The sequence below is a fragment of the Perissodus microlepis genome, chromosome 7 (assembly GCF_051167445.1).
Source record: "Perissodus microlepis isolate ML-2025 ecotype Zambia chromosome 7, ASM5116744v1, whole genome shotgun sequence".
In the NCBI taxonomy this organism is placed as follows: domain Eukaryota; kingdom Metazoa; phylum Chordata; class Actinopteri; order Cichliformes; family Cichlidae; genus Perissodus; species Perissodus microlepis.
Genome location: NC_140467.1, coordinates 25935051 through 25959631, shown reverse-complemented (window position 1 = coordinate 25959631; position 24581 = coordinate 25935051). Strand labels below are relative to the sequence as shown.

Below are 24581 nucleotides of genomic sequence, written 5' to 3'. Positions count from 1 at the left end.
CCCCCCACCCCCCCCACCCCACCCTCCAACCACCTCTACCTCCCTCTCTTTCCGTTATTTTCCTTTTGTCTTCTCAGCATCGATCAGCGCTGAGCTCAGCCTCAGGGCACATCTCTTTCAGTCCTTTCTTGCGTTATCATTCGGCATCCACAGCGTCAGACTACCATAATCATCATCATCATCACCACAGTTATCTTCCTGATGATGTGGAAATGGAGACGAGAGGAGACAGAAGGAGAAAGAGAAGTGGGTGGTGTTGGGTAGTGATGGAGTGAATGAGGGCTGAAAGAGGAGGAGGAAAAGAACAGAGATGCAGGGAGGAGGGGGAGTTCTGTACCAGCCAATCAGGGAAAAGCATGACATCATCAACTGATCTGCCTGTGGTGCTTTCTGATTTGAGGCTAATAAACATTGTGATGTTATGGGCATGCATATGTGCTCGTGACCCAGTAAAATAAGATTAGACAGTAATATGAAAATTCAAACAAAGGAAATAGCCCAGTCAGCAAACCAGACAGTCAGCCTACAACACAGCTGAAGAAAAGATCAGCCAGTAAACTGAGAACCAGTTAGTGAAACACACAGATTTTAAAATAAATAAATAAATAAAACAACAGTCGACAAATCAGTTCGTTATTCAGTGAACATCGCAAACAAGCCTTTTCACATGATTCACAGTAGTCAGTGACTAAAACCAAGGCCAGAGCAAGGATCATGTAAATAACAGTATACAGATCATTAATTTCATTATAAAACACTTGGAAAGTCATCTCCATAACTACTTTTTGGTGATTTTACCATAATCCACATCAACCCCATATACTGATCCAAAAAAATTGACAGATGAATGTTAATCCTTAGACAAATAAGTTTTATTTACCATTTTGCCCAATCATGTACTGTTGGCTGGAGCAAAGGAAAAGAAGAGGGAAAAGCATGTTAGGAGGCAGCAAGAGAGAAGGAGGGGTGTGAGATTGTGGATGTGAGAGTAGGGACTCTAAATGTAGACGCAAGGTAGATATACTGTGTGTGCTGAAGACCAGTTGAAAGAAAAGCAAGGCTGGAAACATTGGAGGTGGATTCAACTGTTCTATGAAGAGAACAGCCGGCGAGCACTGTGAGGGTCATGTTTTTTGACTTTTCTAGTGCTTTCAATACCATCAGGCCGACCCTCCTGGGTGATAAGTTAGCAGTAATGCAGGTGGATGCTTCTCTGGTGTCCTGGATTGTTGATTACCTGACAGGAAGACCACAATATGTACGTCTCCCACAGTGTGTGTCTGACAAGGTAATTAGCAACACAGGGGCACCGCAGGGGACTGTCCTCTCCCCCTTCCTCTTCACCCTCTACACCACAGACTTCAGCCACTGCACAGAGACCTGCCATCTTCAGAAGTTTTCTGATGACTCTGCGGTGGTTGGATGCATCAGCAGGGATGATGAGACAGAGTACCGGGCTGTGGTCGACTCCTTTGTCACGTGGTGTGAGCAGAATCATCTGCAGCTCAATGTGGCAAAGACCAAGGAATTGATAGTGGACTTCAGGAAGACCAGGAAACACTTGACCCCTGTTTCAATCCAGGGGGTCAGTGTTGACATTGTGGAGGACTATAAATACCTTGGAGTACACATTGACAATAAACTGGACTGAGCTAAAAACACCACAGCACTTTACAGAAAGGGCCAGAGTCGTCTCTGTTTTTTGAGGCAACTGAGGTCCTTCAACATCTGCCAGAAAATGCTCAGGATTTTCTACGAGTCTGTTGTGGCCAGTGCGATCCTCTATGCTGTTGCATGCTGGGGGAGCAGGCTGAGGGTCGCAGATGCCAACAGACTCGATAAACTGATCCATAAGGCCAGTAATGTTGTGGGGATGGAGCTGGACTCCCTCAAAGTGGTGTCGGAGAGGCGGATGTTGTCCAAGATAAAGACAATGTTGGATAACACCTCCCACCCACTCCATGACATGCTGGTCAGTCACAGGAGCACGTTCAGTGAGAGACTGAGATTACCGAAAAGCACCACTGAACGACACAAGAAATCTTTCCTGCCTGTGGCCATCTCCCTGTACAACGCATCCACTTAACACACTGTTTACTGCTACAACTACACATGTTTCTTTTTCAGCTATTTATTAATAAGTGACTTTATGTACATATATATATATATATATATATATATATATATATGTGTGTATATATATGTACATATATATGTATATGTGTATATATTACTATTCTTAGTTAGCGTATTGTCTGTCTTGTTAATGTTTGTTTATAATGGAGCACTGTAACAAAAAAATAATTTCCCCCAGGGATCAATAAAGTATTCTGAAAAGGAGTAGGGGTATTCTTGAAAAAGAAGTATCTAAATAGTGTTGTGTCTGACAGGATCATGAATTTGAAGCTGGAAAAGAGATATTGTTAATTGTTATCAATAAGTATGCCTAACAGATTGGATGTCAGATATGAAAAAGGAATTCTGGAGTAAGCTGGATGAAGTGGTAGATTGTGTCCCCTGGGGTGATTGGGGTTAACATGTAGGTGAAGGAAACCGAGTGGTATGGTGTTAAAGCTGAGGTGAACACATACTTCAAACAGATGGGGAAACAGAATATAAGAGTGGAGGAAGGAGCACACAGGTGAACTACATCTAATGCTGATGGTGCAAAAGAAACAGGAGGCTGTAAGGTGGTGGCAGGGAAGAATATGACTAGGCAGCAATGAATGGTTGAAGATGAAGAGGGACGAATGTTGCACAGAATTCCAGAAGTTGAGCCAGATTCTCAGTGGTAAGGAAGTATTACCAGATGACTGGGAAAATATAGCTGTAGTGCTGAGGGAAAGTGCCAAGAAGGTGTTTGGTGCATGTTCGGGACGAGAAAAAGAGGACAAGGAGATTTGGTTCATGTTCAGGTTACTTTATTTGCACCTGTTCTGCAGGCATGAGTCATGCATCCTTACATGCACACTCTCAATACAGACACAACACACAACAAATAAACATAGTACAAAGTACTAAAAACAAGAACTAATAATAATTTTGAGCATCATGTAACCCACAAAGTAACAAAGCTATAATTTGTTGAGTGATGGCTAGTGAAAAAAGCTGATTTTAAAAACTGTGTTCTTTTACATTCACCATGCAAGGAGTCTGAACTGCCCAACCTCCAAAAAATGAAACCAGCCAATCAGCTAATCACTCCTTTTCATATGGACCAACACACAGAATGAAGTGCGAGAGAGATCAGAGTGGAAATGATCAGTTTGTTGCAACGCATCACGGTCAACACTTGGCCACCTCGTTCAGTGAGTTCCCGTGCTAGCTTACCTCGTGTTTGTAAAACACCAAGGAGAAAACCGCTGTGGTTTTCAGGATTATTTTCCAGGCACAGTCCAGGAAGATTGTCTGCAGCTCGGTCCTGTAAGGCTTCCCTATAACTAAACCTGGTAAATTAAAAAGGTTATCATTATGAAGAGTTTAATCAATGGGAAGAAGAATTACTAACTACATATTTTGGTAGATGGGTGTTTTGGGAATTGTTATGTGCAATTGCAGCGTTTAATATATTGCTTGGTGTTCACAAAGTATACTGGGCTGGTTTTCTTTTGATGTTTAAAGTGTCAGGTCTTAAAGTGCTTGAGCTTCCTTTGTGTATGGTTTGCAAAACAAACTAGGTTTATATGTCAGGGAGAGAAACCTGACTGGCACCCTGGAAGAGACAACTCATTGTTGAGCCTCCTTGGTAAGCAAACCACCACAGTACTATGTTTAAAACCAAGATTCCTTTTCAGTATGATGGACTTCACAGATTTAGTCACCAATGGTTAATTACTAGGGTATTTTATTAAAAAGAAAAAAGAAAAAACTTGCATAGAAAGAATAATCATGTCTCTACAAAACACAGTGTAAGAGCAAATGACATCAGTAAGTGTTGGGTTAACTTGGGATTGACATCACTCCCAAGTTCCAACATCCGAGTTCCGAGGCATCTGGAAAGCAGCATCGATATGCCTCCCATAAGCCATCATAGAGACAAATGTCACACTACAAATTTAGAATTTGTAGTGTGACATCTTTCACACGAGATAAACTCTGTAGGTTAAACTGCAACAGTAGCCTACATCTCTCGTGCAGGTGTCGACACCTGCGGAGCACTCCGCTTAGTTCAAATAAAAAATAAATTGTAAAATGAAAATAAAATAGAACAAAATACAGATCAAACTGGGTGAATTAAAAAGAGTAAATAAATGTGACAATAAAAAACATAAAAGACACAAAACAACCACAATGTGCAACACGTTCTCAGTCCCAAAACGTAACATTTTACGCTAGGTGACAAATCGTGGGTATAGGTATAATAATAATAATAATAATAATAATAATAATAATAATAATAATAAATTTTATTTATGAGCGCCTTTCAAGTCACCCAAGGACACTTTACAATAGGATAAAACACTTAGTAAAAAAGTGTTTTATCCTATATTATATTACGCTTTCAGCCACCCAACATGTCCCTATATTATGAGTTCGGAAAAATTAGGAAACATCAAAACAGTTTGGAACAAATCTACGCATGTATGTTTATTTTACTCGAATCGCTTTGGAAAACACTATCTTACGAGATAGATGGCCACAGAAAAAAAAAATTAAGACGGACTTTTGCGAGATCTCGCAAAACAAACTCGGGATCTCGCAAAACTTTTGCGAGATCTCGCAAAAGTCCGTCTTAATTTTTTTTTTCTCCCATGTCCCCTGCGGGGCTGCGTACTATCTAACATGATTAAGGTGGTGGTTAAGATTACAGATAAGGCTATGGTTAGGGTTAGGGCTTCAATACACTGCTGTAACGGGTGTTACTGCAGGAGCGTCATTGATTTCATCCACAATCCAGCGCGTAGCATATGAACGCAGAAGGACACCTTTCGCGTTCCCATGGAACACTTTGGGACATGACAAATCGTCGGTATATTACGCGTCAGGAGTGAGAACGGGCTCCACTGTGTGTGCATTTGTCCTTGTGATGCCCAGTGGTGGTGGAAATGAGAAAGTATAGGAAAGTACTGAAAGTAAGAAGATACCAAAGAAAAAGAGGGAAAATGAAAAAGAGAAATGTGCTAACAAGTGCAGAGTATTGATGGAAGGATTACTTTGAAGAGCTCAAGAATGTAGAAAATGAGGACAGATGGAGTACCTTTAGCGAAGCAGCAAGTGCAGAGGATTAGTAGGGAGGAAACAATGACAGTTGTAAAAATAAGTGTGTAAAGGCAGTTGGTTCAGATGACATACCTGTAGAGGTACGGACATGCCCAGGAGAACAGGCAGTGGACTTTATGTCCTGTGTTTAACACAATCTTGGAGAATAAGAGAACACGTGAGGAACAGAGAAATCGAGAAGTGTATCGGAACTGATTTGGGGGTTTAAGGAGATGAGCCATTCTTTAAAGCTATGGGAGAGAGTTGCTGGAGCCAGGTTAAGACGATGATTGGTAAGCAGCAGCAGATCAAGCTAAATGAGTATGAGTTTAAATACCTTACAAAGCAATGGACAGGCACCAGAGGTGAAAAAGACTTTGCAGCCACTGAGACATCACTTATTTTGGACTCCACATTTTGTAGCTGATATTTTGAAAGAATGTAGAGTGCTAAGCTATGAGCTAATGCTACTAACTGTGATCCAAGCTGCATCTATAAGCTGTCCGAATTTTTCTTTCCTGCCTGAATGTAATGCAACTTTGGATTTCAGGATGGCTTTATGAGATCAAGAACATTTTGAGAAACGGTTGCCTAACTCTGAGACCAGCCAAGCAACCAAAGGATTCAATGCTTTGTAGATCGAGTGGCAGTCAGAGGTCGTGGTGCTCCAATCCTCAGCTTCCAAAACTGGCCTTTGGTACAATGTCACCTTGCAGGTGGGGAAGGAACCTGAGCTGGTGCGTGAGGTTGGGAGATACCAATTAGATATAGTCGGGCTCAGCTCAATGCATAGCTTGAGAACATATGTCAGAGGCCCACTCCGCGAAATCTTCAACTCCCACTTCCGGCAGACTGCATTTTAAGGGGGGCTGGGGACATCGAGTACAAGTGGACCATGTTCTGCTCCACGTTCATCTGCAGCTACAAGGTTCTTCACACAACTTTTGTGGTGGCAGTAATCCCAGAACCATATGGTGGACACCAGAGGTGAAAGAAGACATTAGGCTGAAATAGGAGACTTATCGGGCTTAGCTAGCCTGTGGGACTCCAGACGCGCTTGACAGGTACGGCAGGCCAAGCAGATTGTGGCTCTGGCAGTGATTCATACAAAGGGGGAAGCGTTATTCTGAACACTGTTTACAGTGGTGGTGGGATGCTGCTGATTTCAAATGGGTAAGTAAACTGAGTTGAAGTTTATTTATACAGAGCTTTCTACAGACACAGCAGAGGAACACTCCTCAATCTGGACCAGCTTTTTATCCTCTCAAGGATATTTTGGGTGCATGCGATTTTACCCAACCAGTCCACACGTGTTTTTTGGACTTGGAAAAGGCATTTCTCTGTAGCAAGGAATCCTTTTATGGACCAAGCTGAGAGCACATTATTAAAAACAAACAAAGAAAAACCCACACACATTCCAGTCACAACTTTTCATCAGTTTTAATGAAAATAAACATTATGTTTAGAATACAAAACAAATAAATATCCAAGTATTTCATGCTGGACTCAGGCAACACATTATGCTGTCAGCAAGTAGAATGTGAAGGAGCACACTAGCATGTCAGCACTGCTGTTGCTTCTAGGAAAAGTTGGAACTGAACTTTTCTGGCCAGCGTACAGTTTCCACTTGTTTTTTCTCCTGCAGGTAAATTTGACTTATGCATGGTTGTCAAATTTACCTTTTTTGTTTTACACAAACATGTGCATATAAATTACAAGTTATAGACTTCATAATTATATTTACTAATTACATTTACGGAGATTTGTTTGACACGAAGGAAAAGGGTCTTTTATTGAAGTAGTCTTTTATTTCTGTCTATCAATATAAGTTGGAGATGTCTATGGTAGCTGACTTAAAAAAAATACAATTTCCTGCAATTTGTTTTGGCAAAGTGACTAATTATTCATAAAAATATTTTATGCTAAAGTTGTAAAGTTATATATAAAGTTGTCACCTAGAATTTTTTTTTAATTACTAATAATCAGTAGATAATATATCAAGTGCAAAATTATTTCAGGCTGTACCGATGTGTGTCACTTTACTTATTCATAGCTGTTGAGCCATGATCCTGAAGATCTTTGAACTTTGCTGGTGAAAGAAAGCGATTAAGCTAATCCAATTTATTCAAAAAGTAAAAAACTTTCTTTTTAAAATTGTTGGTTGAAGGAAACAAGGGAATGATAGTCAGTTTAACTTTATTATTATCGTTATTATTATTATTATTATTATTATTATTATTATCATTATTATTCCTGCAGGCTAAGAGAAAAAACAAGCTGTGGAATCACTGTAGTACACTCACTGCTGGATCTGGTGTTGCCCTCTAGTGGACACTCTGGGCAGCCATGAGCCTTTATGAAAACCCCTCCATACTATTTCTAGCAAAATAGACAGGTTATGATATTTAATTTTATATACAAACAGATAAATGTGAGGAGAAAAGCACAACACTTGTTTCTGCTATATTCAGGTGACACAAGCAGGATCTTAAGTTGCCACAGAGGAAAATGACTCTCTTTCATGCCTGCCATCCCCCTGCACCATATCTACAGGATCCACTGTCATATTCAGTCAGCCATTTGCCATTTTTTCCACAAACCACCAAATACACAAAGGATTCATAGACAATCAAATATTAGCCAATTCCCTAGTTACCATAGTTAGTAACAAAAAATATCAGATATATTCAAAATTGGGGATTTACAGTATTTACAAACAGTTGGAGCTTGGAGCAACTGTGTAAACAAGTGCCTCCTAAAAACTGTCTTCACACTGAAGCCACATGCAAGATTCAGACTGAGAAGAAGAAAAAAGAGAAGAAGAAAAAAAACCAGCTGATTTAATGCTCAACATGAGCATAAAACCATTTCACGTCTGTGTATTTTTTTGAGTAGAAAAAAAAGAAGTCTTGGTGCTTTTCTTCATCAAAACTATTTACAAAAACAAAAAAGCCCCCGAAACTTTTTTGAATTTGGCTGTATGTGTTACAGCAACTTCAGTTCTGAAGGTGTTTGAGCTTTAACAACTAGACTTAACTTGGTCGAGAGCAAGTTAAGTCTAGTCTGTTTCTTTGACAAGAAAATCCATGTTACATGGGCTAATGCTCAGTCTTTGGTAAGAAAAGATGGCAAAAAGTTGAAGATACAACTTTATACAGTGCACAAAATAAAGCCAATCTACCCTTGGTCTTTCTTTTAAAGGGAATACTGGGATGCTGCAAAATCTGAACCTAGTGTATAACCCAGTAAAACTTGCCTGAAGCTTTTGGTGGGCTGATACCTGCAGCTGTAGTTAAAGATGAAGACTGTGCAGTGTGGTATCAGTTCTTAACTGGAACGGTTCCCCATGCTACGACAAGTGCACAGTTGTCTACTGCTAACCATCCTTGTACAAAATATAATTGTGAACTCTCAAGATGGCCGGCCTATGTCAGGTTGAACTTGAAGAAGTGACGTTGAAGTTCTTCTATCAAAGAGCACAAGATGGTTTCCGGCATACTTAGCTTTACTTGTTCATCTTCATTTAGTTTGCAATTCAGATCATCTCTCGTTAAACCTCGTAAAGCATAGTAAGAAGTCACTGTATGCAAAATCGTCATTTCACCTTAGAGATTGTCTAGTGCAGAAATATGACAGACACACTGAGTGCTAAGGGAAGAACAAGTGCCACTGTGTGTTGTATGGCTTCAGTGTGAAGAAGTTGACATTGCTTCTTATTCACCGTGTGCTTCAGAGGTGGAATTCTATAAACGTTTACTCATACTTAAGAATTTCTGAGGGAAATGAACGTCCACATGCTGGAATCAGTTTCAGTCAAGTTACTTTTAATGATATTATTAAAATGCTCATCTAGACAGCTTTTTAGCATTTCTCTTGACTGAAGTAAGATCTAAATGCTTTTGTACATCTTTCACTAGTGTTGTATACATGCTTCTGTTTGTATTTATCCACATATCCAGAAGATTGTTCTTTGTGTGTCTTTACGTGTCCCGGTGTGCGGGATTTATTTCTTCCCTCATTCTTCTTTTACATTCCACCTGAAGAAAAAACAGCAGGAAAGATTTTAAAATTGTAAAACAAACACAATTATAAAAAGTAATAAAATAATAATCAGCAATAGAATTCACGTCTTTGCCGCGTAGTAAAGGTAAGAGCATTTCGATACGCAGAATCTAAAGAGAATTAATAATCTGTAACCCTCTTTGTGAGAAAGAGACTCAGTTATTTTACACACAATACAAGAAAAGTAAGGCTCAAGTTGAGCAGCTCATACATAAAGAATATACATGTACTGAACTATTAGGATTTATTAGGTAAATAATCCATGTAATAAAAGACAAAAAGTCCAGGATAAATACCCTGAAAAATAAAAGGAGAGGTCAGGTCATCTCCTGAAATCAAATCTAAGGTTTCCCTCCATGACAGCACTATTGCAGTCCATCAGCATTTAAAATGCCAGCACCCTGGAGCTGTAACGTCCACTCTGAACGGGCCAGTTTTTGACAGTTAAGTTAGTGCGTCGCATTGATGCCTTATGTTAATGTTTGTACAGTAAGTAAAACTTCTCAGGATGATGCCCAAGTGTTTCCGTTTTGCATTTGTATTACCAAATATTTTGATTATTTTGAGCTTCAAGTCATTATATGCCCCAAAAAATGAGGTCAGTTGACTACTCGTAAATAACTATAACAAATAACCTGTTTCACTTGATTGTGTTGGAGCAGTTCGTGGAGGGACTTCTACCAGGCACTGAATGGGTCCACTGCCAATGCCCAGCTGGCTTGGACCCAGTGGTGACGCTGGCAGAGGAACACCCAGCTGAGAGAGCACTACGCATACACATAGGGCCAGTGGGACTGCCACAACCAGTGGCGGGCAGTCAGTCAGTCCCAGGCCCAGCCCAGAGGAGGAGGCTCTAGGGTCCATCTCCATCGTGACCGGCTCCTTCAGAGGCCCCAAACACAAGCTAAACAATATATTGTATGTAGTGCCACGTTTGCTGTTTTGCCCTGGCAGCTAAGGACACTGTGCCCCACCCACTGAGAGCAACATGAACGTAGGGGCAGGAGTGTTGAAGGTGTTGGAAGCCAGGAGTTTGGGACACATCCCACTGATGGAGCTGCTCCAGGCAGCTCACTATAACCCGATGACAGGGCATATGGAATATAATAATGACCTTCTACCTTAAGGTCCTGTTTGAGTGACTGGCCCGAACCTCATCAGGCCATTTCACCAGAGCACACAGGGATATTGCTTTCTATTAGGTCTGGTAGATTATGCAACGTGATATTCTGAATCAGTATAATGCAGCAGTTTCTGTCCTGGATCAGGTTGAACTTACCCTGTGCTCTTGTCTTTTTGTGCAATAAAAATTGAATGTTATATCCATATTCACTGCACTGGTAATATCCTCCTCCAACACACAAACTGAAATCACCTGATTGTAGTGCAAGTGCAACTAGAATTGATACGTGAGATCGACAAACAAGCAGACTAATTTCAAGGAATGGGACAACCGGTTCTTGACTCCCCTCCAGAAATGTGACAATGCACAAGCTTATTGAAGTGATGCAATAGCATACAACATAAAAGCTAAAGGTGCTGCAATGCCATATTAGAATGTGTGACATGGTACAGGAGCACAGGATTTTTTTTTAGCAGATATCTTAACTTCAACTTTTCAGTATTGTTCTCATTTCTTTTGGTGACTTTGCTGAGCTTGCATGTCAGTCACTAGCAACAAAATCCACATTTTGTAAATAATTATTTGTTTCTATGTATTGAATACAAACGCAGACACCAAATGTTTCACCTTTTATCACTCTAGCTGTCCTGCAGTTTCTGCACAAGTCTCCTCTTCCTCCTCCATTCTTTCCTCCTCCTGCTCCATGTCCTCCTCCATCGTCTCCTCTTGTCCTGTAGCCTCCTCGCGAGCTGTTAGAGTGCAGTACTGTCGCCCTCGCTGCCTTTGGCCACGTCGCACCTTGCGGCTAAGGCCTTTTCTCTTTGTTCCCAATGAGGATGACTGAGATGAACAAGAAGATGAAGGGGAGCACGGTTTGGACTTTAACGGTGGGCTGTGTCCCTGTATTGAGGAAAGGGAAGGAGGATGACTGGGATCAGTGTGGCAACCTGAGGAGATGCAAGGAGCCTGGTACTCCTGGTCTGGATGTGGGGCTGATGTGGAGGATGGACAGACTGTCGAAGAATCAGGAGCTTCATAGCAGCCAGCTCCCTCTGTGTTTGCAGGAACTCTTTGAGGAGAATCTAAGAAAACAGAAAACAATAATGAACAAATTGCGTACAGTTTATTTGTGAACATTCTTTTTAGGGAGAAAATGAATCTTGGTTCTTTGTTTCTTCCGACCTGGGCCACTGCTGGTCTGGGACTCATCAGTCATCGGTGGCTCGGCTTCTTCCTGGATTGTTGGTACAGATGCTAGCAGACCTAACATACACACATACATACTTTATAAGTGCAATGTTGATTTAATGTCCTGTCTAATGATAAAGTGAGAAATCTTCTTATATTGTCCCAATTATTTGTTATGCTGAGATATACTGTGGTAGCACTGTCATTGGTAGATAATGACATGACACTCCCTCCGTGCACAAAGGTGTTTATTATTAAGGGGAAAAAAATCCAAACTTAAATGGCCCTGTGTGAAAAAGTGATTGCCCCCTAAACCTAATAACTAGTTGCGCCACACTTAACAGCAGCAACTGCAATCAAGCGTTTGTGATAACTGGTAGTCATTCACAGCACTGTGGAGAGATTTTGGTCCACTCATCTTTAGAGAATCGTTTTAATTCAGCCACACTAGAGGTTTTTCGAGCATGAACCACCTTTTTAAGGTCATGCCACAGCATCTCAATCGGATTCAGCTCTGCATATGGCTTGTTTAGCAAGTCACAGGCACACAACAGTATCAGTACAGATTCTTCTGTTTAACTGACGCCTTCTTGGATTGTTAAACCGGGCCTGGGGTGTCTGCATATTTTGACTTGGGGTGTCTGTGTTTTGTCAGTCTGTTCAGGTTATCGACAGACAGACTGTCATGTCATGCTGCTACTGTTACCATCTGTGAGGTGCACGAATGCAAAAACAAATTATGTCTAATAGAAGTCAATCCACAGAAGCCTCTCTCTTATTTGAATTGCACATTCCTAGAATGAATTACTGATGGAATTTTCAAGAAAAAATATCCTGCAGCGGGGTTAGGCCCACAATTAAAAGATCTTGAGGTGCTATTCTTCTTATAGCAGTAGGAGAGCAACTGTTATAATGCCATTTTGAGTTTTCATAATGGACATTTTTGTTGTGTTGCATTATTGTGCAGTTTTTAGAGTGGAATGGTCTGTACACCCAACACATCCCTGTATTAGCTTAATGGTGCACTTCAACCGAGACTGGACACTCTGCAGTCAGTGTTTGTACACAAGCTAGATTCCTGACAAACATACAGGAGCAGTAATGAAAGGCAGAGGCCTCAGGGAAGTAATTGCGTGACTCCATAGGGTCATGTACCATGTATCACTATGGGATAACGCCACATAAGCCCCCAAGTTCATTTCATTTTTGATTTATTTAAATGTAAAACAGAAATAGTGCTTTTGATGTAATGATTACATTAACTATGTAATATATGTACAGAAAATGCACTGTGATGTGATATATGTCGTAATCCAGGGAAACAAATTCTTATACCAGGACCGGTGAGATTCTACTCATATTGCACTGCCCTAATCCAAACCAATCTCAGCATGAAGGGAGTGGCACACTTTGCCCTTTGATATGATGACTTACTGAGTCCTCTGTAGTGGGAAAGCTGTTGGTAAACTTGTTTCATCCTCTCAATGTTGAGCCTACTACTCTCTGCATGGTTGATCATGGGTTTGGGGTAATCCACTCCCACCACACAGTTGGCTGCTTTCTGTAGTGACTCAGGGGCGTTCCATGGCTCATAGATATACCGGTTCGGGTAGTCCTTAAGAATGGGGATGTAATGCCTGCAGAGATTTCAAAAGAATATAATCTGAACTTTAATATGGCATGTGTTTCACTTCAAATCACTTGAAGTCAGCCTATAGCAAAGCTTAATCATCCATTCCAGAATTTACAGACATTTTTAACCCTTTTCACATGAGTGCATTACGACATCAGTTATCTACATGCTCAAAAGCCCCTGACGTCAAGCTTATATTGGACAAAAAAAGAAAGCAATTTGGTCCTCATGTGCACAATGTTTTGAGCTGTTATTGGTATATACTATAACACAAAATTTGGAAATTATATCTTGAAAACTTTGGATGCTAGACTGTCACAAAACAGACTAACAAGCAAACAGAATTGATTACATGCTACCTCCCTTCAGAGGTAATGATGTGTTCAGAATGTGATGGTACGAGATACCTGATGTAGTCTCCCGTCGGGTCAGTTCTCCTTCCGAAGCCAACAGGACAGTAGCAGTGGAAGAACTGCTGAAAGAAAGCACTACAGGACAACCACATCCAGCTACCAGCATTCACACTCCAGTCTGCATCCAGCAGCAGTTCCTCAAACACCTGCAGGAACACAGAACCAGATTGCAAGGAGCACTGTTACCGTGTCTTATAAGGTCAATTTACCTGTTCATCACCTGAGAGACAACAGGTTTCAGATTGAATGAAAAAACAGACAGTCCTACTTTCATGCCGCTCTCCCAGCTGATCCACAAGTCTCCCCTGGTGAGAAAGCAGGCCACAGCGTGCCGTGCCAGGTGGTGGATCCAGCCCTCTTGTCTCAACTGGGTCATAATGGCGTCGATCCAGGGGAAACCAGTCCGACCTTCAGCCCACTTGGCCAGTGCTTCTGGGTTCTGGTCCCATGGGATCTGGAAACAAACATGTTACATAGTAAGTAACTGTGTTTAGACATATATTTAGGCTGATAAACATGTTACCTGTACTTATAAGCTGAGAAATCAACTTTTCAGTCTCTCTCACCTGGTTCCAAAATTGATAATGCAGCTGTTTATCTTATTTTTTTTTTTGTGGCACTTTATCTAGAGACAGGTGCTAATAACTCTTTTACCTACAGTAATGCTTATTTACACATCCACTCCCTGCAAAGGTTCACCTGGACACAGATGGGGTTTCCATCCATACGGTCAAAGTTTGGGTTGTTGGTGGCTGCAGTGTAAAAGAATTCCCTCCATAAGAGCTGGCCGAACAGGGACAGAGGAGGAGTACAGCGTTTGCGGACCTGATGGAAAAACAGACAGGGGAAAAACTGGGATGAGAAAGTAATTCATCTTCAGTTAACACTGTGTTAAAACCCCATTAATGAGGGGTTATTGAAGTGCAAGCTAGTTTGGGAGTCACCACACCAAGTGCTCCAACTACCACTGGGACCACTGTTACCTTCACCCTCCACATCTTCTTGAGCTCTTCTCTGAGCAGTTGGCACTTCTCGTTTTCCTTTTTCCTGATGTTGCAGTCATTCGGAATCACTACATCTACTTGTCTACCAGCACTATGTCCGGTTAGTTAGCCACTATTATTTTGTCATGGGGTCTTGCCTGGTGTGATAGACCCCAGCCTCTATGGATCTTGTGCTCAGTGCTTGTTCCTGTGCTGCCATGATTAGTGCCTCCGTGCTGTCTATCAATCCAGCTTTGTCCCGCCACTGATAGAGGAAGTGGCTGACATCCAGAAATCCTATCTGCCGGTGGTACATACCGTGCAGGGGCCTGTTCTTCCATGATGATTCTTCCTCTTGCTCCTCTTTTTTGGGTTTCTGCTTCCTCAAGTATTCATTGAGCATGCGGTTGGACATGGACATCTTCCTCATGTACTTATGGATGTTCGTTGTGTCATCCTTGATCGTGGTACTAACACTTACTAGTGTCTGGCCTCCTTCCTTCCGCTTGGTGTACAGTTTCAGGGTGCTGGATTAGGGGTGAAACCCTCCGTGCATGGTGAGTAGCTTCCTTGTCTTGACGCCACTGGCTTCCATCTCCTCCTTGATTACTTGATCACGGGCATGGTGTAGGTGTTGATAACCCAGCTCTTGTTCTTCCCATTCAGCGGACTCCTTAGGACTTGCCTGATTCTCTACAGGTATTTAGTGGTTGCGCGTTTCCTAGCGACCTCTTCGTGGTTCCCATTTGCCTGCGGGATTCCCATGTACTTGTAGCTGTCCTCAATGTCTGCAATGTTGCCTTGTGGTAGTTCAATCCCCTCAGTTCTGACTACCTTCCCTCTCTTTGTTACCGTCAGACTACACCTCTCCAGTCCGAATGACACTCCACTGTCACTGCTGTATATCAGTAGTGAAAAATTACTACCATTAATAGGAATAAAGCTCTTGTTTACAGGGAACGAATGGACAGTAACAATGGGCCAGAGATCCCATACTTGCGAAGCACCCCCCACTGGATACGTCAAAGGACTCAGTCGAATGTCTTTTCCATGTCAACAAATCATTTCTTTAACTGGTTGGACAAACTCCCAGGCACCCTCGAATATCTTCGAAAGGATTTAGAGCTGGTCCAGAGGTCCGCAAGGAGGACAAAACCCAGATTATTCCTCCAGAATCCAAGACTCTACAAACAGATGGACTCTCCACTCCAATACCCTTGCATAGACTTTCCCAGAGGCTGAGAGAGTGTAATCCCCCTGCTGTAGGAGCACACCCCTCGGTGCCTCTTCTTAAAAAGGGGAACTCCTTGGCAAAAGTAACTTAAAAAAAAATTAAATAATTTTTTTTAAACTAATAAATACCTTAAAAAATAAACTGAATCACTGTCTGCTGGAAGCTCTGATGTAGTCAAGAGAAACATGCAATAACTATCCAATACAAATTTAGGTCAATGTAACATTTTTAAGGCCTTTTTTAGATGAATATTAATTGAAGACATTTTAAACCACCCTTCGGTTGTTTTGAGTCATTTTATCTGTGACAGTACCTTCATGTAGAGCTCTCTCAGGTTGTAGTACAAAACTCTGCAGGACAGACACCCGAAACGCAGGTAGGGGCTGAGACCGGTAGGACTGGCATATAGAGAGCAGGTGTTAACACGGGAGTGCTCCAAGCTGGTTACCCACACCTAAAGAGACAGACACAATCAGGAATCATCATCTTCAAGCTGAGGCTGTATCACGTGAAAGAAAAAAAGAAAAAAAAAAAAAGCTTGACCCCACCAGTGCGACCCCTCAGCCTCCTAGCAGATACACCTATGATATGAATTTGAAGCTCCTACAGCGCCTCATTCTTGAGTTATCACATTTACAAACTTAGCTATCCATGCTGTCCACAACACTTAAATTATGACTGTCCAACCACTATGCCAAAAAGTACTTTATATTTTATGATATATTCTCTCCAACCCAAGTGGGGACACGCAAATATCTTATCAGCCTTTTACGTGTGAGGGGTAAAAAATGAAAAGAAGCAAGACAAGACTAGCTGTGTAATGCTTACAGAAATATGTGTAGTAACTCTAAATTAATTGCTACAGGTAAACAGCATGACTGGATACAAACAGAGCACCTTAAAGACACTAAGGCTTTCAGAAATCAAAGTAGGGAGTGATTCACAAATGCAAAATTACAACGGAAAAAAAAAGTATATCAATGAAAGCCTTATGGAGTCACAATCATGATATTATTTGGCTATATCACAATATACGATATATATCACCATATGTTTAAATAAACTACAAAAACAAATTTTATTTTCAACCATATAGTGGCTGAAATTGCACTGGCATACTCATTCAAATCAACCATTCAATGTTTTTTTTCTACTTTGAATACAAAAACCATCAGTTGCACACACAAGTTTCTCATAAATGACAATACTGCCACAGTAAGTCTCTTTCTGTGGTCAACACAAGACCTTTAATAAACAAAAGATCATAGCAACAAAAAAACTACATCAAGCAAGAATTCATGAGACAAAAGTTAAACAAATGAACTTAAAAATGTTTGATGCATTCGCAGTGTGTGTGAGAAGAAAAAAAACTCAGTGAACTACATGCAAACAGGCTTAATGTTGCCATGGCAACTTATACAAGATTCGAGAAAACTTTATTTGTCACATGCAAGTTGCCCTGCAGTGAAATGGACAACACAGACATCATATGGGGAGACAGGTCGGAGATCGGTAGTATTACGGAAAAACACTGAAATGTACACTACAATGGGAAAGTCCAAGAGGGGAAAAACGAGACCTCTACTCATGCTGGGCTCCTGGGAGGACAGCATGAGAACAGAAAACAAAAACACTCCTCTACACAGAAAGCACATAAATGTCCACAGCACAACATTATGGAGCACGTGACAAGCAACAGGGGTGGGTAGGGGGTGAGGAGTAATCCGAAGCAAACACAGCAGCCATCTTGTATACTCAATTGTTACGATAAAACCATTTTAACCATCGTACACGGAAAAACTTGCATTACATCCGGAGATTACCAGATAAGTAGGTATGGATAGCAGAGCAAGGAGGCAACACTGTCAAATTACTAATTTATCCCTATTCTGCGGGCATTTACTGAAAGTTTACGAACAAGGAGGACAAAAGTAAACAAACAAACAAAGAAACAAAAAAACCAGCCAATGCAACTTAGCATTCAAAATAAACTCCTGGATTCTGGATTAGACCAATTAAAGCACTTTGACTTTAGCTTTACCTTTTTGTCCAGATGTTTACCGAGTCTGTCCAATGCCTGAGACTCTCCTCCATGCCACACAGCTGGAGGTAAACCATCTGTCCTGAAACCTGGGCACATCAAAATAAGTTCAAATACAGATCAATGTGTTAACTTTAGATTCAATAAATAAGGAAAGTAGAGTTGTGTAGTGTGCAAACCATTAATTATTTTTTCTTAAAATCAGATTAAAAACATAAATGTTATAGAAAAACTTTACGTGAAAACATAAATTATGCATACCTAATTCTTCTAAAGAAGGGATACTGTATAGCTGGTCATGGTTGTCTCCTATTTTGGTGTGACATTTGTCCATTTGTTGCTGAGTGATGGGAGGCAGAGGTCTCCTAGGCAACTCCAGTCTGCTCACAATAGTCTGAAAACGCTTAAACGTCAGAGGAGGACTGTTGTTGTTCATCTCTATTATCCTGTAGCAAAACAGAAAAGGAAGAAAATTTGAGTAACACACAGCAACATATCTGTATCAGTTTACCAGTGGCCTCTCTGGGAGAGAAGTCTGGGAAATACAGTGTGCCGACAATATGTAAAGGGGCTCCACACGGCGTGACAACACTCTATGCTCAGCCTTTGAACAAGTGATTAAAAGCAATGGTCAATTGGTGCGCCCTGATGTAACACTGACATTACCACATTTTTTAATGATTAGGGACAGACTGTATTAAGTGAGTTGCCAGATGTTGGTACCAAAAAGCCATCAGGAAATTATTTTCTAGGTGAACCACAGTGATATTAACCAAGGAAAACACTGAGTAATGTTACAACAGTTAATAAACAAAACTATTAATGAACTGTTCTTAAGATGTAAGTTTGCAAGAGCATCTGTGTTTAATCAGCTAGCTGATTAATTTCACATATTTGTTATAGGATTAGTCAGTCACTTGAGTTCAGTTTGACTGAGCATGTGATTCACTTCCTGAATACAAAACTAAGGAAGGTATTCAAGTATCAACCAAAGACAGCAGAAGCTAAATCTAGGACATCACCTCAAGGCAGGAAACCCAGTCATCAGTTTCAGTATTAAAGGTGCAGGTCGACACTTTAATCCACAACTGCTTAATTTTAAAGCCACTGTTGTTGTTGTATGAGGTCAAAATTGTCATTTTCCAAATGGGCTTGACTATACGTAACTGAGAATTGGATTAACAAGTTAAAAAAACAAACAAACAAAAGGAAAATGATACCTAAGTCCATAAGCTTGCTATCAAATACTGGTTACAGCAGACTATGAAGACTTATTCATTACCTTTTGTTAAGGTAAAAGAATTACTTTTTAAAATTACTTCTCAAACACTTGTCAATAAAGAGCTCCTGTCATTATACAAGAATGGACTGCTGATACAGGAAGGAAGAGACTAAATGGGGTTGCATAATACCTGCGTTTGTGGTGGGGATACCACTAGAAATAGACTAATTGTGTGGAAAACACAAACCTATCTAGGTTGTAGAGGGTATGAGAGTTTCTGACAATGGTCTCCACTCCAAATTCTTGGGCCAACTTAATGATTGCGCCATCTCTCTCTTTCCCGTAAGGCTCTGGGTCATATTCAAAGGTCAGCCTGGTCACGTTCCACTCCTGCAGCAAAGAATAAAAGAATTCGAAAAAAGGATGTTAAATAGTAACATTGATCAAAGAACTAATTAAATCTTTGGCTTTAACAGTTTCTAAGTCTTGTATAGATCTACCATGTGCCTACTTATAACCCAGACCACCAAGTCTAACTTTTGTATTCAAGTTGTGCATTCAAGCTTCGGTTTATAATGCCAAACTGGATTGTTCCAAATGGGTCAGTTTGAACAGAAATAAGAAGTAAAGAAAATGAAATGTATTTGACAGCCACTTCATCTGTTGTGTTTCCTGTTCACACTGATGGTAGCAGATGATAGCAGCGAAACACATGGCAGGCTTAAAAGAAACAATGGGCCAGAGAAATGGTTTGTTATAAGGTAGCATAAAATGTTACCTTATAACTAGATAAATGGTTAACAGAGAGCTAAACTGATTGTAATGCATTAGCTAAAAGCATTGAAAACATAGATGAAAGGTTTGGTTTTTGTATGCAAATGATAGACGTATGAATGTGACCTTGTTCAGTTCTAGATCTTTAATCTAGTTTTAGATGCAGAAAAATATTAGAACAGCAATTTCAGTGAGAAAAATGTAAAAATAAATATATCCCACATGCAAATTCTGCATCTGTACTATCTGAACATTCTTTGCAGATGAGGAATAACAGAGGAGAAGCAACTGACAGGAATACAGACCTTGAAAAGCCTGGGGAACACATCTGTAGGCTGGCCTCTGACTACAAAAAGCCTGGAATTGAGCTTCTTGAGACTGCTGTCCAGGTCCTCCAGAGCTTCCAAGAGAAACCTGCACAGACATAAACATGAACATAAACTCCCTTGTGGGGTGTTTCCAGTTTGCAGTGATCAGCACCTATGGTTCGTATCTATGAAAAGTGGTCCAAGGAAAGAACAGCGATGAACCAGTAAAAAAGGTGGCCGAGGCTCATTGTGCAGGTAGAGAGTGAAGGTTGGCTCTTGTGATTGTGGTCTTTATTTACAAAGTCAAGAAAGCAATGTTTTTCTTAAACATAAAAGAAAGATTTCCAGTCTCTTTTTCAGAGTGAGGAATGCAGCTTATTCAGTCGGGCTGCAACTATTCATTCAATTTGAATTTGAAATTAAATAACATGACAAAAAACCCTGAGCAATTTTTTGGGGTCAATGCTTTACTTAAAATCTTTAATGCTCAGTCATCATCATGTGATGCTGCAGCTTCAATCCAGCACTGTTTGTTTTACAGCAAGGAAATCTACAGTAAGCCTAAAATATACAAACCACAGCTGTAGCTGCTTATCTGTTTAGGCAACAGAAACTGTGCGTAGTAGGCTACTCCGACCGTTTTGTCCCAGCAGGTAAGGGGACTTGGTTGCCCCATTTACTACATCAGCCGGAGACTGTCTGAGAGAGGTCAGATACAGTACAGTGGAGAGAAAGTGTCTGGTAATCCAGTGAGTGGTAGACTCCCTTTTTTTATTACCTCCTGAGACGCCCGTTCACCCTGTGCTCAGACCATGCGCCGCTGCAGTGGGACGTACTGATATCTGGCCCTAGAGACATTTAAGTTCAAGGTGGACGATAGGCCGGGGGTTTAGTCACATGGGAGGGGCTGAGAGTAGAGGCGCTACTCCTCCACATTGAAATGAGCCAGCTAAGGTGTTGCAGCTGATAATGTCCTACTGAGAGGAGGTCCTGATGTAGACCCAGGACACACCGGAGAGATTACTTACTATTGGCTGGGCAGGGAAAGGCTCGAGGTTTCCCCCAATTGTTCAATTATTTTAGGTTTTAACTTTTATTAAAGTAGCTGTCAATCAGCTTTGAACAGTGTGGATCATTCATAATCCACAGCACAACGTGCCACACATTTCAGTCGCAGCTTTTTAGTTTTTTGGATGTTAATTTGTCATATTATATTAAAACGTGAACATCTTTTATAGTAAGAGATTTTTTTTAAATATCATAATTAAGATCAGTTTATTTTAAGTGTTTTTCTTCTTGTCTGTTTGGAGTTAGGGCTGGGTGATATGAGGAAAATCTAATTTTGCAATTTTTTGTGGGCTATATAATGATACATATCGCGATACGTTTCAATAGCATCCTAAAAAAAGGGTTTTTTTCAATCATATAGTGCCTAAAATTGCACTGGTATACTCATTCAAATCGACCATTCAATATTTGCACACAGATGTTTTTCACAAATGACAATACTGCCACAGAAAGTCTCTTTCAGTGGTCAACACTAAACCTTTACCAAACAAAATATCATAACAACAACAAAAAGAAAAACTACATCAAGCAAAAATACACAAGATAAAAATTAAATGAACTTAAAAAGGTACTCTTGTGCTTATAACATGTAAAAACCATAAAATAAAAATGTGCTGACCTCAAATTACAGAAACATTCAGAAACAACAGTGGCAGATATCAGAGCTGGTTTATTTAACGTTTTCTTTGCTGTGTGGGGAGACGCTGATATGCCACGTTTAAAACAGGCTTCATTTTGCAGTGGATGACTTTTCAGCTTGTTGGATAAATTAGTGTTACTGCTACTTTTTGCAGCAATGGTCTTTAAGGCATGTTTTGGTAATTATCACATTTTGTTCAACATCCTCCTAGTGAAATCCAAACGACAGCAAGTGTCATTCTCTCACTTATCTGAAACTCCTGCTGTCGCCATATTTTTCCCTATCTGGTAGTATATAAACAGACATGCTCAGCACAGCGTGACGGGTAGAAGATTTTCCGGTTGGGAGGCCGGGGGTTAATGTTGCATTCGCAGTGTGTGGGATGGTAAATGGTTAATGGACTGATTCTTTTCAAACTACTTTTCTACAACATGCCCCATTCACCCAATCACACCCATTCACACAAGCACTTTCTTTCTATACTTAGTACTTCCTAACTTAATTCATACACATTCAGATTCCGATGGATGCATCGGAGAGCAACTTGGGGTTAGTATCTTGCCCAAGGATACTTGGCATGCAGACTGGAGGAAGCCTAGGATTGAACCACTAACCCTCCGATCAGTAGGGGACCTGCTCTAAACGATGCGAGGTGCTGCATGATTCATTACTGAAGAATGGGATTAATGGGTTCAAATATCTTTGTTGTTGGTTTTGACACTGTCCATTAAACAGTTCTCAAATTTAACGTAATATCTGAGTGTTTCTTAGTTTTAGACAAGTCGGTTATTCAATTTTTTTTCCTCTAAACTAAACTTTTTTTTTAGTAGACTGGGAAATTAGTTGCCGTAAGTATTGATAATTCTTAATAATTACATATTAACATGTACAGCATTATAACTTGCTGTTTTCAGCAGCACAAATTTTTGCATCAACACAAAAGGCAAACTTCCAAATGCTGATTTTGTTGCTTTTGTTTATTGCAGCCACAACATACTCCTTTAAAGGCTTACAGACACAAAATATACACTAATTGACTTAAACACAGACACACACACACACACACAAAAACCACATACATATAAACAGACACAAAATCTACCTCATCCAGGTGATATAATACCGTCAGAATGATTTTTGCCTTCTATTAATGTAAGAAAGCCTAATAAAGCCAAATTTAATTTATACCTTGGTCTAGATTGTGTGTGTACCTTATTTTGTTTGACTGACCTTTGACTGTACCTGAGATTGTTTTACTTTTTGCATATAAGAAATTTATGCAGTTAAACTTAAAAACCTTATAAATTCTATATTCCAATCCAATGAGCAGTTCTTTTTAAAAGACCTGTGGGTTTTTTTGTCTTTTACCTTTTAATATTTACCAAATACTCAAGTAACCAAGTAATAAGTGATACAATAGACAGATTACTAAACATAATCCATAGCTCCAGCACTACTATTGAGTGAACACAGTACTTTGTATTACCAAATACCCATATCCAAGCCACTAGTATATTATAACTAGAAAAATTAAATTGATGAATATGCAACAACCTTAATATTATTAAATATATAGAATTTTAAAATACACTTTATAGTGGTATAAATTTTAACATAACGTATCAAACCGTTGCGCTTGAGAAGCACTGACATTTGAGAAATTTTGGATAAATGTGTTTATATATTGCCAAACACCTGTAGTAAACAAAGTACAGCGTTCTCTTCTGAAACGTGGTGGAGTGTTGACGTTTATGCAGTTATTCCAGCTATGTCGTGTTGGAGCGTCATTATCAATTAATTTACTATAGCAACCTCTATGTTTCCTTGGCAGGCGTGACAATGAATTATTTTGTAATAATTTTCGCATAGCTAAGCAAATCGAAATTGACATCCAACTCCCATAGTGCACCTCTCTCCGCTTGCGTGATTAACCGGGCTTTGCCATTTCATGCGAACCTTTCTTTTACTCATGTTAAATGGACATCGTTGTCTCCATAGTTTCTGTACCAAACTGTTGTAAGTTAACTTGGTTAGCAGAAGCCTTTCAGACACCATCAAGAATTAGCTCCAATGTTTTTTAAATGTAATTTTGAGTGTAAGCCGAACAAGAATGTACAGTATTTCATTTACGTTAAACACTTCGCCTTTTAAGTGGACATACTTGGCTGATATGCGACGATAAGTTAAAGTTATGTATTTCTTCAATGGCGCTCAGCATTAATCGGGTTGCCTTCTATGCTAGCATTAGCTAAATGACGTGGAGCAGAGGCCCAAGAGTAATGGATCGTGTAAATATTGACCTAGTAAATGCTCTTCCTGTATTTCACTGGGTTAAGTTAGCCTTTAATAACCCCAAACTGTCACAATATGAAGTCACAAACCTCCATCGGTTGATTCCCACGTTAGCAGCTCCAGCAAAAAAGGGGTCTAGAATATAAACACAGCGCACTGCGTCCGCTCCATTCAGGGCCTCCTGCAGCGCAGGATTATCGTGCAACCGCAGACATTTACGAAACCAGTGGACTGAATTCACCACCATTCTTATTTGTTATTCCATCGTTATAGTAAAATCCGAAAAAAACAGGCGAAATTAAGCAAAAAGGTTAAAATCACTGACAACTCAACGACTCCCAACAAACTTTACTCACTGTCAAACGAAAACTGACACTCAGGGGCGTGGCCTGTTCTGTGGG

The 24581-nt window shown here is 40.2% G+C and overlaps 1 protein-coding gene across 1 annotated transcript; it reads right to left on the bottom strand.

Moving 5' to 3' along the window:
* Positions 1 to 6623: 6623 nt before the first annotated feature.
* cry2 (cryptochrome circadian regulator 2) lies at positions 6624 to 24581 on the bottom strand. Its single transcript, XM_084934393.1, has 13 exons — positions 24270 to 24581; positions 20178 to 20286; positions 19346 to 19488; positions 18138 to 18322; positions 17877 to 17965; positions 16149 to 16289; positions 14318 to 14443; positions 13887 to 14072; positions 13613 to 13764; positions 13007 to 13209; positions 11567 to 11647; positions 11012 to 11466; positions 6624 to 9236 (listed from the first exon to the last, which is right to left on the bottom strand). The coding sequence occupies exons 1-12, from the start codon at positions 24425 to 24427 to the stop codon at positions 11018 to 11020; spliced, it is 2022 nt and encodes a 673-aa protein (XP_084790519.1). The 5' UTR covers positions 24428 to 24581; the 3' UTR covers positions 6624 to 9236; positions 11012 to 11017.